Raw genomic sequence first — 17123 nt, 5'->3', positions numbered from 1 at the left:
CCATAAAGGTGAGAAACAGGAAGTGTTTGTGTCCAATCCTGAAGCCTGTCACCGTTCTCCTCTCACAGCTTCACTGAGAAGCTGCAGCTTTACAGGAAACACTGGATCTTTGTTTCATACTGACTGTGTTTAGTACAATACTGCTGACAGCACCACCCACTCACTCCATCACTCTACTGACCTCAGAGTCTCCAGTCTGTAGTCTGGACTCTGCTGAAGATCAGACAGCTGCTTCACATCTCGATCCTTCAGGTCGTTGTGTCTCAGGTCCAGCTCTCTCAGATGGGAGGGGTTGGACTTCAGTGCTGCTGCCAGATAATCACAGCTGATCTCTGACAAACCACAGAACCACAATCTGTATAAAGAATGAAAGATGTAAGTTTATTAGACAAAGTGCTTGAAATCATTCAGTGTTTCATCATCTGTTCAGAGCTGAAGAAGGTTCAGAATGTAGAAGTTTAGAAAATGGAAACTCCAAACAGCTGAAGCCAACAGGAAGCAGCTTCAAACAGTGCAGAGTTTCAGACTATATGTCCTGATGCAGCCAGTTGGATTTTGGAGATTTGAATCTCTGTTCTGTGACTAAGTCCTTGAATCATTTCTTCCACTTGGTCCAACAAGACAGACTAAGTATTGGACATGTGTTGTGGCTCCATTAGGGGAGCTTCTAAATGTGATGTGATGGCCCCTCTGGGTCTGTCAGGTCACAGCACTGAAGAGAGCTCAAACTGGGCACACAGTTGTTCCAGTCTGGACCAAAGACTCTATACTGGGACTGAGGGACTGCTTTGACTGCACCCACTGGGACTTTTTAAAGGCTCATGTTCTCACTTAGATCATCGATTTCTACTGACATTTCTTTCTGGGAAAAATGGGGATTACTTTGGAAACAGGAAGTATTTTCCCCAATAAGCAGCCCTGGATTAGTAAATCACTCCAACATGTTCTCAGGCAGAAGAAGCTGTCTTGTTATGAGGGAGAGAAGAAAAAGATTGAGGCACAGAAACTTGTTGAAAGAGAGATAAAGCAGCTAAAATCAGGTGTAAAAGTAAAGCAGAGGATGAGCTGAATAAAGGACTCTCAAGGCTGGCTTGGAAAGGAATGAAGTCCATGGTGGGGATGCAGAACAAGGAGCAAAGATGAATGTGATGCTGAATCAGCAGAAGACTTGGACTCATTTGATTCCAGCTTTGATATCATTGATTTCAATGAAGAGCTTTGTGATTGTAGCAAAGGGCTGGTAGCTCTGAGAGTCCCACTGATGAGGTGTCTGTGTGGAAATCTCTTAGTGGGACCAAAGAGAGAAAAAGCCCTGGTCCTGATGCTGTGGGAGGGAAATGATTGAAGTGTGCTGTGAGGAACTGACTGGGAGATTTTCACACATTTTCCAGTCCTCCTTGGAACAACAGGAAGTTCCCAGCATATGGAAACAAAGGTTAAGTGTCCTATGGCACTCAGTGATGATGGTGCTGTGGCCCCACCACCTCCACCTCTTTGTAAAGGAACTAACTGTAATCTGAAGCTTCAAATGGAACTAAGACTTCCTCCACTAGGTGGCAGTGTCTGATGAGAAAGTGTTAGTGGAGCTGGCCTGGAGTCAGAAACAGGAAGATGCAGGATTTGGGCTGAAATGGGGAAAGTGGTTCGCACTAGTGCCTTAAAGCAAGAAGGTTGTAGGTTGAAGCTTGTTGGCCTTTCTGTGGAGGTTGGATGTTCTCCCACAGTCCAATGAAATGCTGCTTAGGTTCATTGGTGCTTCTAAATTGGCTGTAGGTGTGGATGTGAGAGAGTGCTTCTCTGTCTCTCTCTGTTGGCCCTGTGATGGACTGCTCACCTGTGCAGGTGGACCACGCCTCTTGCCCTATGACAGCTAGGGCACAGGCTGCAGCCCTGTGAGCCTAAGCTGAATAAACAGTTAGCAAAAATGATCCATAGATGGCCTGAAATCCCCCAGTTAGCAGTTTGGTAGATAGCTATGACATGCTAATCCCATCCAGCAGCTGTATTCTACCTGTAAGCTGATCCCTGCTGAGCCAAAGCACATTTTCATATACAAATTACAACCTTTAATAGAAACCTATTGGTCAGCATCTTATTAGCCTGCTGTTAGCTTCATTCCACAGAAAACTGAGAGAAACTAACAGAGTTGATAAAGAATAAAGAGAAATGTGCTGATTTAAAGCCTTTGAAGTGCTTCAGATGATCTCTGTCCACTTCTGTCCACTCATTCATTCATGTAAGCTTTCTAATGCAGCTTTGATCTTCACAGTCTGCTTCATGAAACTCATTCTAACCCTGAATGTCAGAGTGTTCCTCCTTCTCTTTCCCATCATTCATGCTGGCAGTGGAGGAGATTTGGATGTTGGACTGTGTTTTGGATGGTGTGTGTATGTTTGTGTTGGACTGCTGTCTGTAAAGCAAACACACATTTTGCTTTGGATTTCAGTGTCACACAGACTTTAAGGTGGAATGAAGAGATGGAGAGTTTCACAGTGAATCATCCAGTGGAGGATTTTTCTTCTTCTTTGAAGGTTTGAAATGTGAACATTGTTCTGCTGCAGTCAATGGACTAAACCAGAGAAGAAGAACACAGACTTTACCATGAAGATCCTCAGTGTGGATCAGTATAATATCAGCCTGATGTCTGCAGTTTAGTGTCAGCACAACTTTCACATCATATTCATCTCAGCACAACTAAAACATGCTGACTGACCTCAGAGTTTCAAGTTTACATCCTGGACTCTCCAGGAAACCACACAGATGCTTCACTCCTGGATCCTGCAGGTTGTAGTTGTCTCTCAGGTCCAGCTGTCTCAGATGGGAGGGGTTGGACTTCAGTGCTGCTGCCAGATAATCACAGCTGATCTTTGACAAATCACAGCTCTCCAATCTGTATAAAGAATGAAAGATGTAAGTTTATTAGACAAAGAGCTTGAAATCATTCAGTGTTTCATCATCTGTTCAGAGCTGAAGAAGGTTCAGAATGTAGAAGTTTAGAAAATGGAAACTCCAAACAGCTGAAGCCAACAGGAAGCAGCTTCAAACAGGAAACTGTGCAGAGTTTCAGACTATATGTCCTGATGCAGCCAGTTGGATTTTGGAGATTTGAATCTCTGTTCTGTGACTAAGTCCTTGAATCATTTCTTCCAGTTGGTCCAACAAGACAGACTAAGTATTGGACATGTGTTGTGGCTCCATTAGGGGAGCTTCTAAATGTGATGTGATGGCCCCTCTGGGTCTGTCAGGTCACAGCACTGAAGAGAGCTCAAACTGGGCACACAGTTGTTCCAGTCTGGACCAAAGACTCTATACTGGGACTGAGGGACTGCTTTGACTGCACCCACTGGGACTTTTTAAAGGCTCATGTTCTCACTTAGATCATCGATTTCTACTGACATTTCTTTCTGGGAAAAATGGGGATTACTTTGGAAACAGGAAGTATTTTCCCCAATAAGCAGCCCTGGATTAGTAAATCACTCCAACATGTTCTCAGGCAGAAGAAGCTGTCTTGTTATGAGGGAGAGAAGAAAAAGATTGAGGCACAGAAACTTGTTGAAAGAGAGATAAAGCAGCTAAAATCAGGTGTAAAAGTAAAGCAGAGGATGAGCTGAATAAAGGACACTCAAGGCTGGCTTGGAAAGGAATGAAGTCCATGGTGGGGATGCAGAACAAGGAGCAAAGATGAATGTGATGCTGAATCAGCAGAAGACTTGGACTCATTTGATTCCAGCTTTGATATCATTGATTTCAATGAAGAGCTTTGTGATTGTAGCAAAGGGCTGGTAGCTCTGAGAGTCCCACTGATGAGGTGTCTGTGTGGAAATCTCTTAGTGGGACCAAAGAGAGAAAAAGCCCTGGTCCTGATGCTGTGGGAGGGAAATGATTGAAGTGTGCTGTGAGGAACTGACTGGGAGATTTTCACACATTTTCCAGTCCTCCTTGGAACAACAGGAAGTTCCCAGCATATGGAAACAAAGGTTAAGTGTCCTATGGCACTCAGTGATGATGGTGCTGTGGCCCCACCACCTCCACCTCTTTGTAAAGGAACTAACTGTAATCTGAAGCTTCAAATGGAACTAAGACTTCCTCCACTAGGTGGCAGTGTCTGATGAGAAAGTGTTAGTGGAGCTGGCCTGGAGTCAGAAACAGGAAGATGCAGGATTTGGGCTGAAATGGGGAAAGTGGTTCGCACTAGTGCCTTAAAGCAAGAAGGTTGTAGGTTGAAGCTTGTTGGCCTTTCTGTGGAGGTTGGATGTTCTCCCACAGTCCAATGAAATGCTGCTTAGGTTCATTGGTGCTTCTAAATTGGCTGTAGGTGTGGATGTGAGAGAGTGCTTCTCTGTCTCTCTCTGTTGGCCCTGTGATGGACTGCTCACCTGTGCAGGTGGACCACGCCTCTTGCCCTATGACAGCTAGGGCACAGGCTGCAGCCCTGTGAGCCTAAGCTGAATAAACAGTTAGCAAAAATGATCCATAGATGGCCTGAAACTCCCCAGTTAGCAGTTTGGTAGATAGCTATGACATGCTAATCCCATCCAGCAGCTGTATTCTACCTGTAAGCTGATCCCTGCTGAGCCAAAGCACTTTTTCATATACAAATTACAACCTTTAATAGAAACCTATTGGTCAGCATCTTATTAGCCTGCTGTTAGCTTCATTCCACAGAAAACTGAGAGAAACTAACAGAGTTGATAAAGAATAAAGAGAAATGTGCTGATTTAAAGCCTTTGAAGTGCTTCAGATGATCTCTGTCCACTTCTGTCCACTCATTCATTCATGTAAGCTTTCTAATGCAGCTTTGATCTTCACAGTCTGCTTCATGAAACTCATTCTAACCCTGAATGTCAGAGTGTTCCTCCTTCTCTTTCCCATCATTCATGCTGGCAGTGGAGGAGATTTGGATGTTGGACTGTGTTTTGGATGATGTGTGTATGTTTGTGTTGGACTGCTGTCTGTAAAGCAAACACACATTTTGCTTTGGATTTCAGTGTCACACAGACTTTAAGGTGGAATGAAGAGTTGGAGAGTTTCACAGTGAATCATCCAGTGGAGGATTTTTCTTCTTCTTTGAAGGTTTGAAATGTGAACATTGTTCTGCTGCAGTCAATGGACTAAACCAGAGAAGAAGAACACAGACTTTACCATGAAGATCCTCAGTGTGGATCAGTATAATATCAGCCTGATGTCTGCAGTTTAGTGTCAGCACAACTTTCACATCATATTCATCTCAGCACAACTAAAACATGCTGACTGACCTCAGAGTTTCAAGTTTACATCCTGGACTCTCCAGGAAACCACACAGATGCTTCACTCCTGGATCCTGCAGGTTGTAGTTGTCTCTCAGGTTCAGCTGTCTCAGATGGGAGGGGTTGGACTTCAGTGCTGCTGCCAGATAATCACAGCTGATCTCTGACAAATCACAGAGCTCCAATCTGTATAAAGAATGAAAGATGTAAGTTTATTAGACAAAGTGCTTGAAATCATTCAGTGTTTCATCATCTGTTCAGAGCTGAAGAAGGTTCAGAATGTAGAAGTTTAGAAAATGGAAACTCCAAACAGCTGAAGCCAACAGGAAGCAGCTTCAAACAAACACAACAAGAGAAAAAACTCTGAATCTTTCACATTAAAGTCGTACATTTCTCATAAAAACAGGACAAAGACTTGAAAGTCTCCAAAAGTTGATTCTGTTCATCTGGACGTAGCGTTTTGTGGGAGAAACGTTTCGTCATCATCAGGTGACGTCTTCAGTCTCAGCTGACTGCAGGTTTCAATCTTATAAACAGGACATTTGCATAATGACTGAAACCAGCCCACTGCAGGAACAATGGGCTGGGAGGTCAGTTCTTTAATCTTAATTATGCAAATTCTCATGAACATTGATCAATAACCACTGATCAATAACCACTGATCAATAACCACTGATCATTGGAAGCAGAGCAACTACGGACGAAAGTTTCGGCCTGTCTCAGCAATACAAAGCCCCCAGCATCCAACATCACCATGGAGGAGAGGAAGGCACTCACATCACTTAGTGATGACAACAACATTATCATCCTTCTGGCAGACAAGGGTCGGTGCACAGTATTGCTAAACCAGAAAGACTATCATGAGAAGATTTTGTCACTACTCAGAGATGAAAACACTTATGAGCCCCTGAAACGAGACCCAGGAAGTGGCTACAGGAAGGATAGACTGTCTGAAGCAGTTAGAACAGGACAAGGCTGTTGACCGGACCTCATACCACAGGCTGTACCCAGGGGAGTCTACACCAAGTCTGTATGGTTTACTGAAAGTACATAAACAGGGAGCACCTTTAAGACCGATTGTCTGCATGATCAACTCTGTCGCCTATAACATCTCCAAGTTTCTGGCTTCGATCCTCAACCTGCTGGTAGCTCTGAACACCACATCCAGAACACCCTGGATGTTGTTGAGAAGGTGAGAGATGTCATCATGGAGGCAGATGAAACCATGGTCTCGTACGACGTTACATCTCTCTTCACCATCCCAGTCACAGAAGCGTTGGAGGTAGTTCGTAAGAGATTACAGGATGACACCAACCTCAGCAACAGGACCACTCTCAGCATCGACCAAGAGTGTTTGAACTGTGTCTTCATTCCACCTACTTCACATACAAGGGTCAGTCCTACAGGCAGAAACATGGGTGTGCCATTGGCTCCCCAGTTTCACCCAATTTGTACATGGAAGAAGTGGAAAAGAGGGCTTTGCTCTCCTACCCTGGAACACCACCAAGCCATTGGTTCAGGTCTGTGGATGACACCTGGGTGAAAATCAAATCTCAGGACGTTCCACATTTCACAGATCACATTAACTCGGTGGACCGACACATCAAATTCACCAGGGAGGATATGAAAAGTGGCAGGTTAGCCTTCTTAGACTGTGAGGTTTCCATCAGTAATGGGGGACATCTAAAAGCTGACGTGTAAACCTACACATACGGATCAGTATCTAAGGTCTGACTCTCATCATCCACTGGAGCACAAACTGGGCGTCATCAGGACGCTACAACACAGAGCGAACACCATTCCCACTGACACAGCAGCCAGGGAGGCAGAAGAACATGAAGAAGGCCCTGAGTCAATGTGGTTATCCCAGCTGGACTTTTGTCAGAGCTGGAAAGGCTCCTAAAGAAAGCTCCAGCTGATCCAGGAGAGAAGAAGAACCGCTGCCCAAGAGAAAACCTGTAGTGATCCTGTACGTGTCAGGAGTATCGGAGCAGCTGAGAAACAGCTTTTTCTAAACACCAGGTCTCTGTGGCTTTTAAACCCCAAAACACGCTGCACCCAAAACTGGTCCACCCCAAGGATCAGGATCAGACACAAACAGAGTAACATAGTGTAGCTGTGAAGTGCAGGAGGATTGTCAGGATTTACACATCGAGGAAACCAAACAACCTCTGGCTACAACACAGCAGAGCCTCCTCGTCAGGCCAGGACTCTGCAGTCTGTTCATACCTACAGGCCAGTGGACACTCTTTCAATGATGAGGATGTAACATCCTGGACAGGGAGGAACGCTGGTTTGAGGGCGGAGTCAAGGAGGCCATTTACGTGAAAAGGGAAAGACCATCTCTGAATGGAGGAGGAGCCTAAGGGTCCATCTGTCACCATCTTACATGCTGTGATTGCAGCCATTCCTGAACTCTCTGTGAATGGTATTCATGGTTATTGATCAGTGGTTATTGATCAATGGTCATGAGAATTTCCATAATTAAGATTAAGGAACTGACCTCCCAGCCCATTGTTCCTTCAGTGCTGCTGGTTTCAGTCATTATGCAAATGTCCTGTTTATAAGATTGAAACCTGTAGTCAGCTGAGACTGAAGACGTCACCTGATGATGACGAAACGTTTCTCCCACAAAACGCTACGTCCAGATGAACAGAATCAACTCTTGGAGATTTACTTACCTGGATGATTGAGCATCAAGACTTGAAAAAGTTGTGTTTTTCCTTCCAGGAACCACATGGCTTCACTTTTAAAGGTGAAGTGTGAAAGAAATGGACATATTTGAAGTCCAACACCTTTTTCCAGTCACATTATTAAAGCAGACAAACTACAAGCTCATTTTCATTCCAACAAGTCATCTTCTGACCTGGACTAACAACACTGGTCTCTATGTGCAGCTGGCTGTGAGACCAGTGCTCAGGGAGCGTCTACAAAGTGCAACACTGAAAGAACATCACACACTCATTTGCTTCCATCACACAAACATCTACTGTCATTATTGTCACCAAACTCTGTGGATCCTTTATTGCAAATTCAAATGGGATCAAATGGTCAGACAAAAGAGGGTTATGAGGAAATATGATGAAATGTTGTGTATTAGCAGCAAGTTATTGAATCATTTTCCTCAGAAACCAAACAAAATGATTGACAAACATCCATCCATCCATTCGCTTCCGCTTATCCTTTTCAGGGTCGCGGGGGGCACTGGAGCCTATCCCAGCTGTTATAGGGCGAGAGGCGGGGTACACCCTGGACAGGTCGCCAGTCTGTCGCAGGGCCAACACACAGAGACAGACAACCATTCGCACTCACATTCATTCGCACATTCACACCTAGTGGTAATTTAGATTATCCAATTAACCTATCTCCACAAGCTGCATGTCTTTGGATGGTGGGAGGAAGCTGGAGTACCCGGAGGGAACCCACGCAAACACGGGGAGAACATGCAAACTCCACACAGAAAGACCCCGGCCTGATGTTGGAATTGAACTCAGGACCTTCTTGCTGTGCGGCAACAGTGCTAACCACCGTGCCACCGTGCTGCCTGATTGACAAACATGTTTTTACAAACTCAGTGTTGGACTTGCATCAGCAGGATAAGCTGATGTTTAAAGGCATTTGAGTCTCGCTGTATGAGAGTCCAGTTATTACTCAATATTTATGATGTTCTTTCAGTGTTGCACTTTGTAGACGCTCCCTGAGCCTCACAGCCAGCTGCACATGGACCAGCTGACATTACCCAGCATTAGAGGCGGCTGTAAAAAATTCATGTTCCCATTTAAATGTTTTTAATTTGAATAAAACGATGTTGATTCATTCAATCCTGAATCGATGTTTAATATAAATGTATTTTGCCAGAATCTCAGCTTAAAGCTCACAAACTATTTCAACAAGCACTGTGCTGCCCTCACGACACGTGACCATGTGAAGCTCGACACCCAGCGAACAAAATAGACGAGATCTCCACACAAGGCTTGCTTTTCTTGATTTTAATGAAGATCTTTTTAAGCCTTTCCTCTCTCAAGGCTTCTCCTTGCCATTTCTTATTTGTAACTGAAATATACAGAAAGTGAAAATAAATTGCTAGCTACTACACATCTTAATGACAAACTTAATGATTAGCCTAGCTTAACACGTGCGTTACATTAGCATCGCAGTTCACTCCAGGTAAACACATATAAAAGTTGTTTCTGAACACATTAATACTCACAAAGACGAACGTTTCCCAAGGTACAAGCGTGTAGGGCACTCTTAGCGTGTACATGAACTCGTTCACTCTTTTAATACTTCCGAAGCACTTTTCACAGCATTAACGGAGAAAATACGTCAAAGATATGCGAATGATCAGAGCGCTCACTCGCTCCCATTTCCGCACATACAATACAAAGATCGCTTGTGGTAACGAGGTCTCACTCTGAGCAAAATTTGAACCCAGACATTGTAGCTGTTTTTAGCATGAATTACTTATAATATTTCTTAACTTTGAACTTATTTATCACTTTGCTTATGTAACTTAATCAGACTATGCACTAACTACTGACTTTTAACCAAAAGCCATAACAAGCAGCAAACAGCTAAAACAGTAAATGAGAGCAGCTAAACACACAAAGATGGAAACACAGAGCGTGGATCGTTCACTCGACGGCACGTACACGGACACGCCGTCGGGGCTGAAAGTGGACAGCTCACAGATCCTGAAGCTGCAGGTTTCATCTGTCTCCAACCAAAACTGAGTGAAGCAGCAGCAAAAGAAGATCCAAACTCTGCTTCACGTTTGATAAATATGCTCATGAATTCTCTCTGACTTTGGCTGTTCCTGCCTGCACAGCTCTCTCTCTCTCAGTGTACTCCAAGAACAGCTTCAAACATCTGTTTCTGCATCATTCACTGTTTATTAGCCACCAGTCTGCTGTTGTGTTCAGTGCTGTCGGCCTCTGACAGTAAAGCCTCATTTCTGCTGTTCCATGGAAACTTTTTAAAATGATGACAGATTACAAACTCTCAGCTGTGTCTGTAATCAAAGCAGAGATGGAACGATGCCACTTTTTATGTCCGATATCGATATGAATCCAATATAGTCGATTATATAATCAAACGTTTTTTAATATCTTGCTGCATTTTGTATAAGTTCATACACAAGTTTAAAAATCTAAACAGTAAAGCTGTTCTGTTATACCTGTGTGCAAAAACACACTGCAGCCAAAACATTAGACAATACTGATCTTTGTATTTAAACTTGTATCAGAACTTTCAATCTAAGTATTTAAAGTAATATTCAAAAGTCATTTAAATGCAGTTTTATGAAGATTTTAAAAAGTCTTTGGTTGTGAATAAAAGAAGTGCAACATCAGCACAATAATGTTTCTATTGAACAACACAAACAGGTTGTAGAATGGAGCCTTTTATACTTACAGCTGAAGAGAAACAACATGCAGAGTGGAAAACAGTGCAAATACCTGCAAACAGGCTTCATGACACTCATGTTTGATCAGGATGGATGTCAGTGTGAGCTGTTTCTATCACATTTAACCTCACAATCAATGTTGTATCATTTCTATACAAAACTTAACACAAGTATGAAAAAAGTGTTTTTGATTGTTTTGTTTTGTGAACCATGAAACTGTTTAACAACACAGTTTGTTTCACAGTCAAACTTGAGTCTGTCCATCAGTCAGACTGAGCAATGACAGCACACAGACGTAGACAACAGCTCTCTGAAACACCAAACTCAGGTCCTGTTGATGCTGATATACAGTGACACAGTTACATGGGTGATTCATCCTTTTGTCTTTATCTTTAAACAGCTGCAGCTTTCACTGACAGCACATGTGGTACTTTAACCTTTGGACTGTTTTCATCAGTTAATTATGGAGTTACTACAAAGAGTGAAGCTATAGGATGATCTGTCTGCTGTCACTGGGTGGTGCTGAGGTCTGAATCTGAGGACGGCTCCTGTAATCACAACGAGAACACAATCATCACAAACTGAAATATAAAGTTTATCTCTGAAATAAAGCTGATCCTTCTGTCCTCACACACTCGGGAGTGTTCTTCTCTTCTCTTACATTCTTTCAGTCCTACAGTTCTGCTGACAGCTGACATATGAGCTGTTTGTTTAAAAGAAGCCTTATATACTAACAGATGTTCCAATATCATGTTCACCTTTGAGTTGTTGGAGCTTTATAAATGGACATCTGCAAAGATGAGATGATGGAGCAGGTTTCAGTCCTGGTTCAGTCTGCTGCTGCATCCTGGTCACAACATACAGAGGTGGTGTCAGCACTGGTGTCAGCACTGGCGTCAGCACTGGTGTCAGCACTGGCGTCAGCACTGGCGTCAGCACTGGTGTCAGCACTGGTGTCAGCACTGGCGTCAGCACTGGCGTCAGCACTGGTGTCAGCACTGGTGTCAGCACTGGTGTCAGCACTGGCGTCAGCTCTGGTGTCAGCACTGGCGTCAGCTCTGGTGTCAGCACTGGCGTCAGCTCTGGCGTCAGCACTGGCGTCAGCGCTGGTGTCAGCACTGGCGTCAGCTCTGGCGTCAGCACTGGCGTCAGCGCTGGTGTCAGCACTGGTGTCAGCACTGGTGTCAGCGCTGGTGTCAGCACTGGTGTCAGCTCTGGTGTCAGCACTGGTATCAGCACTGGTATCAGCACTGGTGTCAGCACTGGCGTCAGCGCTGGTATCAGCACTGGTATCAGCACTGGTGTCAGCACTGGCGTCAGCACTGGTGTCAGCGCTGGTGTCAGCACTGGTATCAGCACTGCCGTCAGCACTGGCGTCAGCACTGGTATCAGCACTGGTGTCAGCGCTGGTGTCAGCACTGGCGTCAGCACTGGTATCAGCACTGGTGTCAGCACTGGTGTCAGCACTGGCGTCAGCTCTGGTGTCAGCACTGGTATCAGCACTGGTATCAGCACTGGTGTCAGCACTGGCGTCAGCTCTGGTGTCAGCACTGGTATCAGCACTGGTGTCAGCACTGGTATCAGCACTGGTGTCAGCACTGGCGTCAGCGCTGGTGTCAGCACTGGCGTCAGCACTGGTATCAGCACTGGTATCACAGTGCTGATACCAGTGCTGACACCACCTCTGTATGTTGTGACCAGGATGCAGCAGCAGACTGAACCAGGACTCAAACCTGCTCCATCATTTCATCTTTGCAGATGTCCATTTATAAAGCTCCAACAACTCAAAGGTGAACATGATATTGGAACATCTGTTAGTATATAAGGCTTCTTTTAAACCAACAGCTCATATGTCAGCTGTCAGCAGAACTGTAGGTCAGCACTGGTATCAGCACTGGCGTCAGCACTGGTGTCAGCACTGGTGTCAGCACTGGTGTCAGCACTGGCGTCAGCACTGGCGTCAGCACTGGTGTCAGCACTGGTGTCAGCACTGGTATCAGCACTGGCGTCAGCACTGGCGTCAGCACTGGTGTCAGCACTGGTGTCAGCTCTGGTGTCAGCACTGGTATCAGCACTGGCGTCAGCACTGGTGTCAGCACTGGTATCAGCACTGGCGTCAGCACTGGTGTCAGCGCTGGTGTCAGCACTGGTATCAGCACTGGTATCAGCACTGGCGTCAGCACTGGCGTCAGCACTGGTATCAGCACTGGTATTGAACAAGAAATATTAATGCTTCAAACTATTTGTCTTAAAGGATGTGAGCTGCACAGAGCTCTGCACATGTGTCTTTGTGAACATACCTCATTAACAATATTTCAAACAGTTTTTTAACCTGAATATTTGCAACAAACTCAGCATAAAAATACAGTCAGTGCTAAAAAAAATTAATCAGTGGAAAAATTAAACATTTTAACTTAAGCTGCCAAGAGGAAGTTGTTGGTTTCAGTAAATATCTTTGCTATTTGATCAGTTTTTACGGATTAATGAGGAGTTACTGAAGTGCCAGGTTTTTAAAGTTGGTGTTTCTGTCTTTACACATGTGGAGACTGAAAACATGCTGCTGTTTAATAAGATATTTAATATTCAGCTCTGCACAGGAGCTGCAGCAGGGTGCAGCCTGTTGCTTTTACAGTATAATACTTGTAATAAAAGTACAGTAACAGTAATTAGTGACTGAGCAGCCCGGGGTGTTTCTCTTGATTTCTTTAGTAAATTCATTCACCTGCACAGCTAAACGAACCCTGACAGCCGAGTGCTCATCTTAGGTCTCATCTAGGTCTCAGGAGCTAGCTAAGGACGGTAGTTACGGAGTAGCTTACAAACACGTTTAACTTACCGAAAAAGTGCAGCGGGGCCTCGGGTCCTTCTGTCGGGTAGTCCAGTTTACTGAAGAACACCTCAGGCTGTCAGGTTAAAACACTCGGTCGTGTTTTCGTAGCGTAAACGCTGGCCCTCCTCTCAGAGCCTGCGCTCTATCTGCTATTCCCGAACAGAGATACGCAAGTTTCTCCGTGACTGCAGCTGCCAGTCAAAGCTCCTATGATGACGTTTCACCCCAATTTAACATCACCGCGGTAGGAATTAGAATCAAACTTATGGGAGAGGAGACCCCTCGGACATAAATCAGCGTGATGAGAACTATTGAAAACAAAAGAAAGAATCTTTGGAAAAAAACTATCTAAGCAGAATAAATTTATTTTAGTCTGACCCCAGTCCCATCCGCTAACATGGAGGAGGCGGGGTTTATGACCCATACTGCAGCCAGACACCAGGGGGCGATAGAGACGTTTTGGCTTCATTTTGGGGAGCTGTTGCGTCGTCCATGTTTTCTACAGTCATTGGTCAGACTCCAATAACTTTTACTTTGGTCTTGTCCAAACTCATATAGGCTGCATCCTCCTGAGGACCCGGCCTTCGTGGTCTATGTGGGCCGGGTCCTCAGAAGGTCGGGTAGGCCGGAAGTAAACGGCTATGAAATGGGACGGTCTAGCCTTGAGATTTGCATCACCGCTGTCTTGGTGGAGTTTAATAAACTCAGCTGTCTGCTCCTTGCTATCTAAAGTATAACAGGACACTGGCGTAAACTCTCGAGCGTCTCACACTTCTGCTTAATCAGTTTTCTGTTTGACGTTTATTCAGCTGTGTGAAAACCACCCGGGGGATTAATACAGTGGCTTGCAAAAGTATTCAGTAGTGATGGGATTTCTGGCTCTTTTTAGAGAACCGGCTCTTTCGGGTCCCAACCGGCTCTTCAGGTTGTTTTGTTGCTTTAATTTACTTATTATTAACAACAATATAAAATTATGCACAAAAGGAATTACTAATGTAAAAAAAAAAGTGGTTTTATTTATATATGTTTATATATAAATATATGCGGTGGCCCCTAGAGCCAAAACACGTACAAACTCCAAAACACATTTCTAGCGTTAACTGAACTTCCAAAGCAGAGCTACTAGATCACTTAAATTACACAATTGAAAGCATGTGTGCATTGTTTGTGTATTTATACACAGGCACTCATATATTCAAATAATTAAAAAAAAAAAATGTTCATTTACCTGTTACTACCACACACCAAATTCAGTCGTTGGTACTTGCTGGCTTGTGTAGCCACGAGGTAACAAAAAGCTCAACACTGCGCCCTTTTAGTTTTGTATTTACTTGTACATGTACTTCTGAGTTTATACGTGCTTTGTCTGTAGGGGCCACCGTAAATATACTTTTATTTATTCACTCCACATAAAATGTAATAAATAAATCATATAATACAAAAACCAACTATTCACATTTCAACTTTTAACTATTTAAATTTTCAGCTTTTTCCTTTTAAACAAATTTAAAGTGAAACAACACAAAACACTGCAAACCACAACACAATTAGATATAAATTAAAATATGAAAACAAAAAGAAGATGCATATTCTCTGTCATATGGACCTGCATGAATAAACATTCGTTGCACCCCTAATATATATATATATATATATATATATATATATATATATCTATATATATATATATATATATATATATATATATATATATATCTATATATATATATATATATATATATAGATATATATATATATTAGGGGTGCAACGATACTCGTATCGATATTGAACCGTTCGATACAGTGCTTTCGGTTCGGTACGCATATGTATCGAACGATACAACATTTTTAATTTATTTTATCAACTTTCCTTCTGACATGCTGTCTGTGTTGAGCGCTCAGTGGATCTGCGCTCGACAGTGCAGCCTAGGCGGAGTAGTCGAACACAGATTCACTGAGCGCAGGGCAAGCTAGCGAGACAGAAGCTAGGCTAGTTGCAACATGGCAAATTGAACCTCCCCCACCCTCATTCAGATCTGGCGTTTGGAACTATTTTGGTTTTCATGTGATGTATGACCCTGAAGGTAAGCGTGTCATGGACTAAAGTAAAACAGTATGTTGGATGTGCCAGCAATGCTCAATTGGTGGGAACTAGTGTGTTAGCACAGTTAGCTCGTTAATGTGTTGACGTCTTCCAGCCCCACTCATGAGGTGATCCGCGGTAGCTCGTTAACGGAGATTTGCCGTGTTGTGACGTTAATGTCATTTCAGATTAACGCTGACAGCACTAGTGGGAACACAACCAATATGACTGCACATTTACTCGGACATCATCCTAGTGCAAAGACAAGTGGAAGCAGACAAAAACAAGCACGCATGCTACAAACTTTACCCGAGTCATTTAGACAGCCGTTAGCACATGATTCTCCTTATGGGGACCTGATATGTTTAATATGCTGCTGAGAATATAGCCCAGAAGAAGCGTATAGTATAGCTTTTATTTTGGAAAGAGACATTTCTCCATAATAAACTCTCTTTTCCAAAGATGAGTGATTCCTCAATCAGATACAGGGCTCGCAAAATCGCTAGCCCGACGTCCTGGGGCTTTTTTCCAGTCGGGCTACCAAAATCTATCTCTGCCCTGCCCGTCGGCCTATCGTAGGAAGGAAAAATATATGTCAATGCTTTTGCATTCTTTCGGAAATGTATCTGGGTAATTATGTCATTGGCATCGGCCACTGTCAATATGTGACATACTGAAATCACGTTTGAATTTGCGCTTGTTTTTTGCTTTCACTTTGCAATCGCGTGAACTGTGTATAGAGAGCGACAGTACTGATTGGTGAGTGATGATAATTTGCGCACCAATTCCTCTGACATCGTCTTATCAATCGTTAGCTTACTATGCAAACATGACAAGTGAAATCTCAGCAGCTTAAACATGTGAGAGGTTGATCGCGCAGAGAATCGCTGAGCGTTATGTTAGTGCGTGTGTAAAAGCAGCAGGATATATATTTTAGTTCTGCTGAGCCAAATAAGACAGGTCAGGGTGAAGAAGTGACAAAATGGAAAAGTTATGACAAATCAGACTATAAGGCAAAAAGAAAGTGCAGCTTTATGGTTTCATGGACAAAAGAATTTCTGTGGCTGCAATATGACGAGCTAAATAACCAGGGCTGCACATAAGTGGTCCGCAGGTGCGCATTCGCTGTCAAAATAAAAACCCGCACAAGATAAGAAGTTGCAACGCGTGTTTGCGTACATAAGATTTTCAGGAGGAGGACAGACATTTGTTTAGAACTCTTAAAGATGTCGAAGAAGCTCCTTTAAGCAATTACTGTGATGTTCCTCCACCTCCAAAGAAATGTCAGAAGGAGTCCGAACCACAAAAGAAGCGCGTATTCTCGGAAAAGTGGTTGCAGGAGGTGAGCTGGCTTCAAACAAATGATGAACGCACAGAGATGTGGTGCAGAATGTGCCGTGAAAATTTAATAAATGACAAATTAATAAAAAGGCATGAACATTTTTTTTGTATCGAAAAAATATCGAACCGTGACACCAAAGTATCGAACCGAACCGAACCGTGAATTTTGTGTATCGTTGCACCCCTAATATATATATATATATATATATATATATATAT

The 17123-nt window shown here is 43.5% G+C and overlaps 1 protein-coding gene and 1 long non-coding RNA gene across 2 annotated transcripts in view; both read right to left on the bottom strand.

Annotated features, from left to right (window-relative positions):
- The window catches only part of LOC146511953 (uncharacterized), a 329039-nt gene that overhangs the window by 285872 nt on the left and 26044 nt on the right, over positions 1 to 17123 (bottom strand). Inside the window, exons 5-6 of the mRNA XM_085171640.1 lie at positions 5256 to 5432; positions 2714 to 2890 (exon numbers count right to left, since the gene is read on the bottom strand). Coding sequence (XP_085027766.1) covers positions 2714 to 2890; positions 5256 to 5432 — 354 coding nt within the window. The remainder of the gene's footprint in view (positions 1 to 2713; positions 2891 to 5255; positions 5433 to 17123) is intronic.
- Positions 7917 to 11623, bottom strand: LOC146511955 (uncharacterized). Its single transcript, XR_014875940.1, has 2 exons — positions 11409 to 11623; positions 7917 to 11198 (listed from the first exon to the last, which is right to left on the bottom strand). It is a non-coding gene; the product is annotated as an uncharacterized LOC146511955 (long non-coding RNA).

The sequence above is a fragment of the Neolamprologus multifasciatus genome, chromosome 9 (genome assembly GCF_963576455.1).
Source record: "Neolamprologus multifasciatus chromosome 9, fNeoMul1.2, whole genome shotgun sequence".
In the NCBI taxonomy this organism is placed as follows: Eukaryota; Metazoa; Chordata; class Actinopteri; order Cichliformes; family Cichlidae; genus Neolamprologus; species Neolamprologus multifasciatus.
Note: the sequence above shows the minus strand (reverse complement) of the source record. Positions and strands in the feature narration are given on the sequence as shown.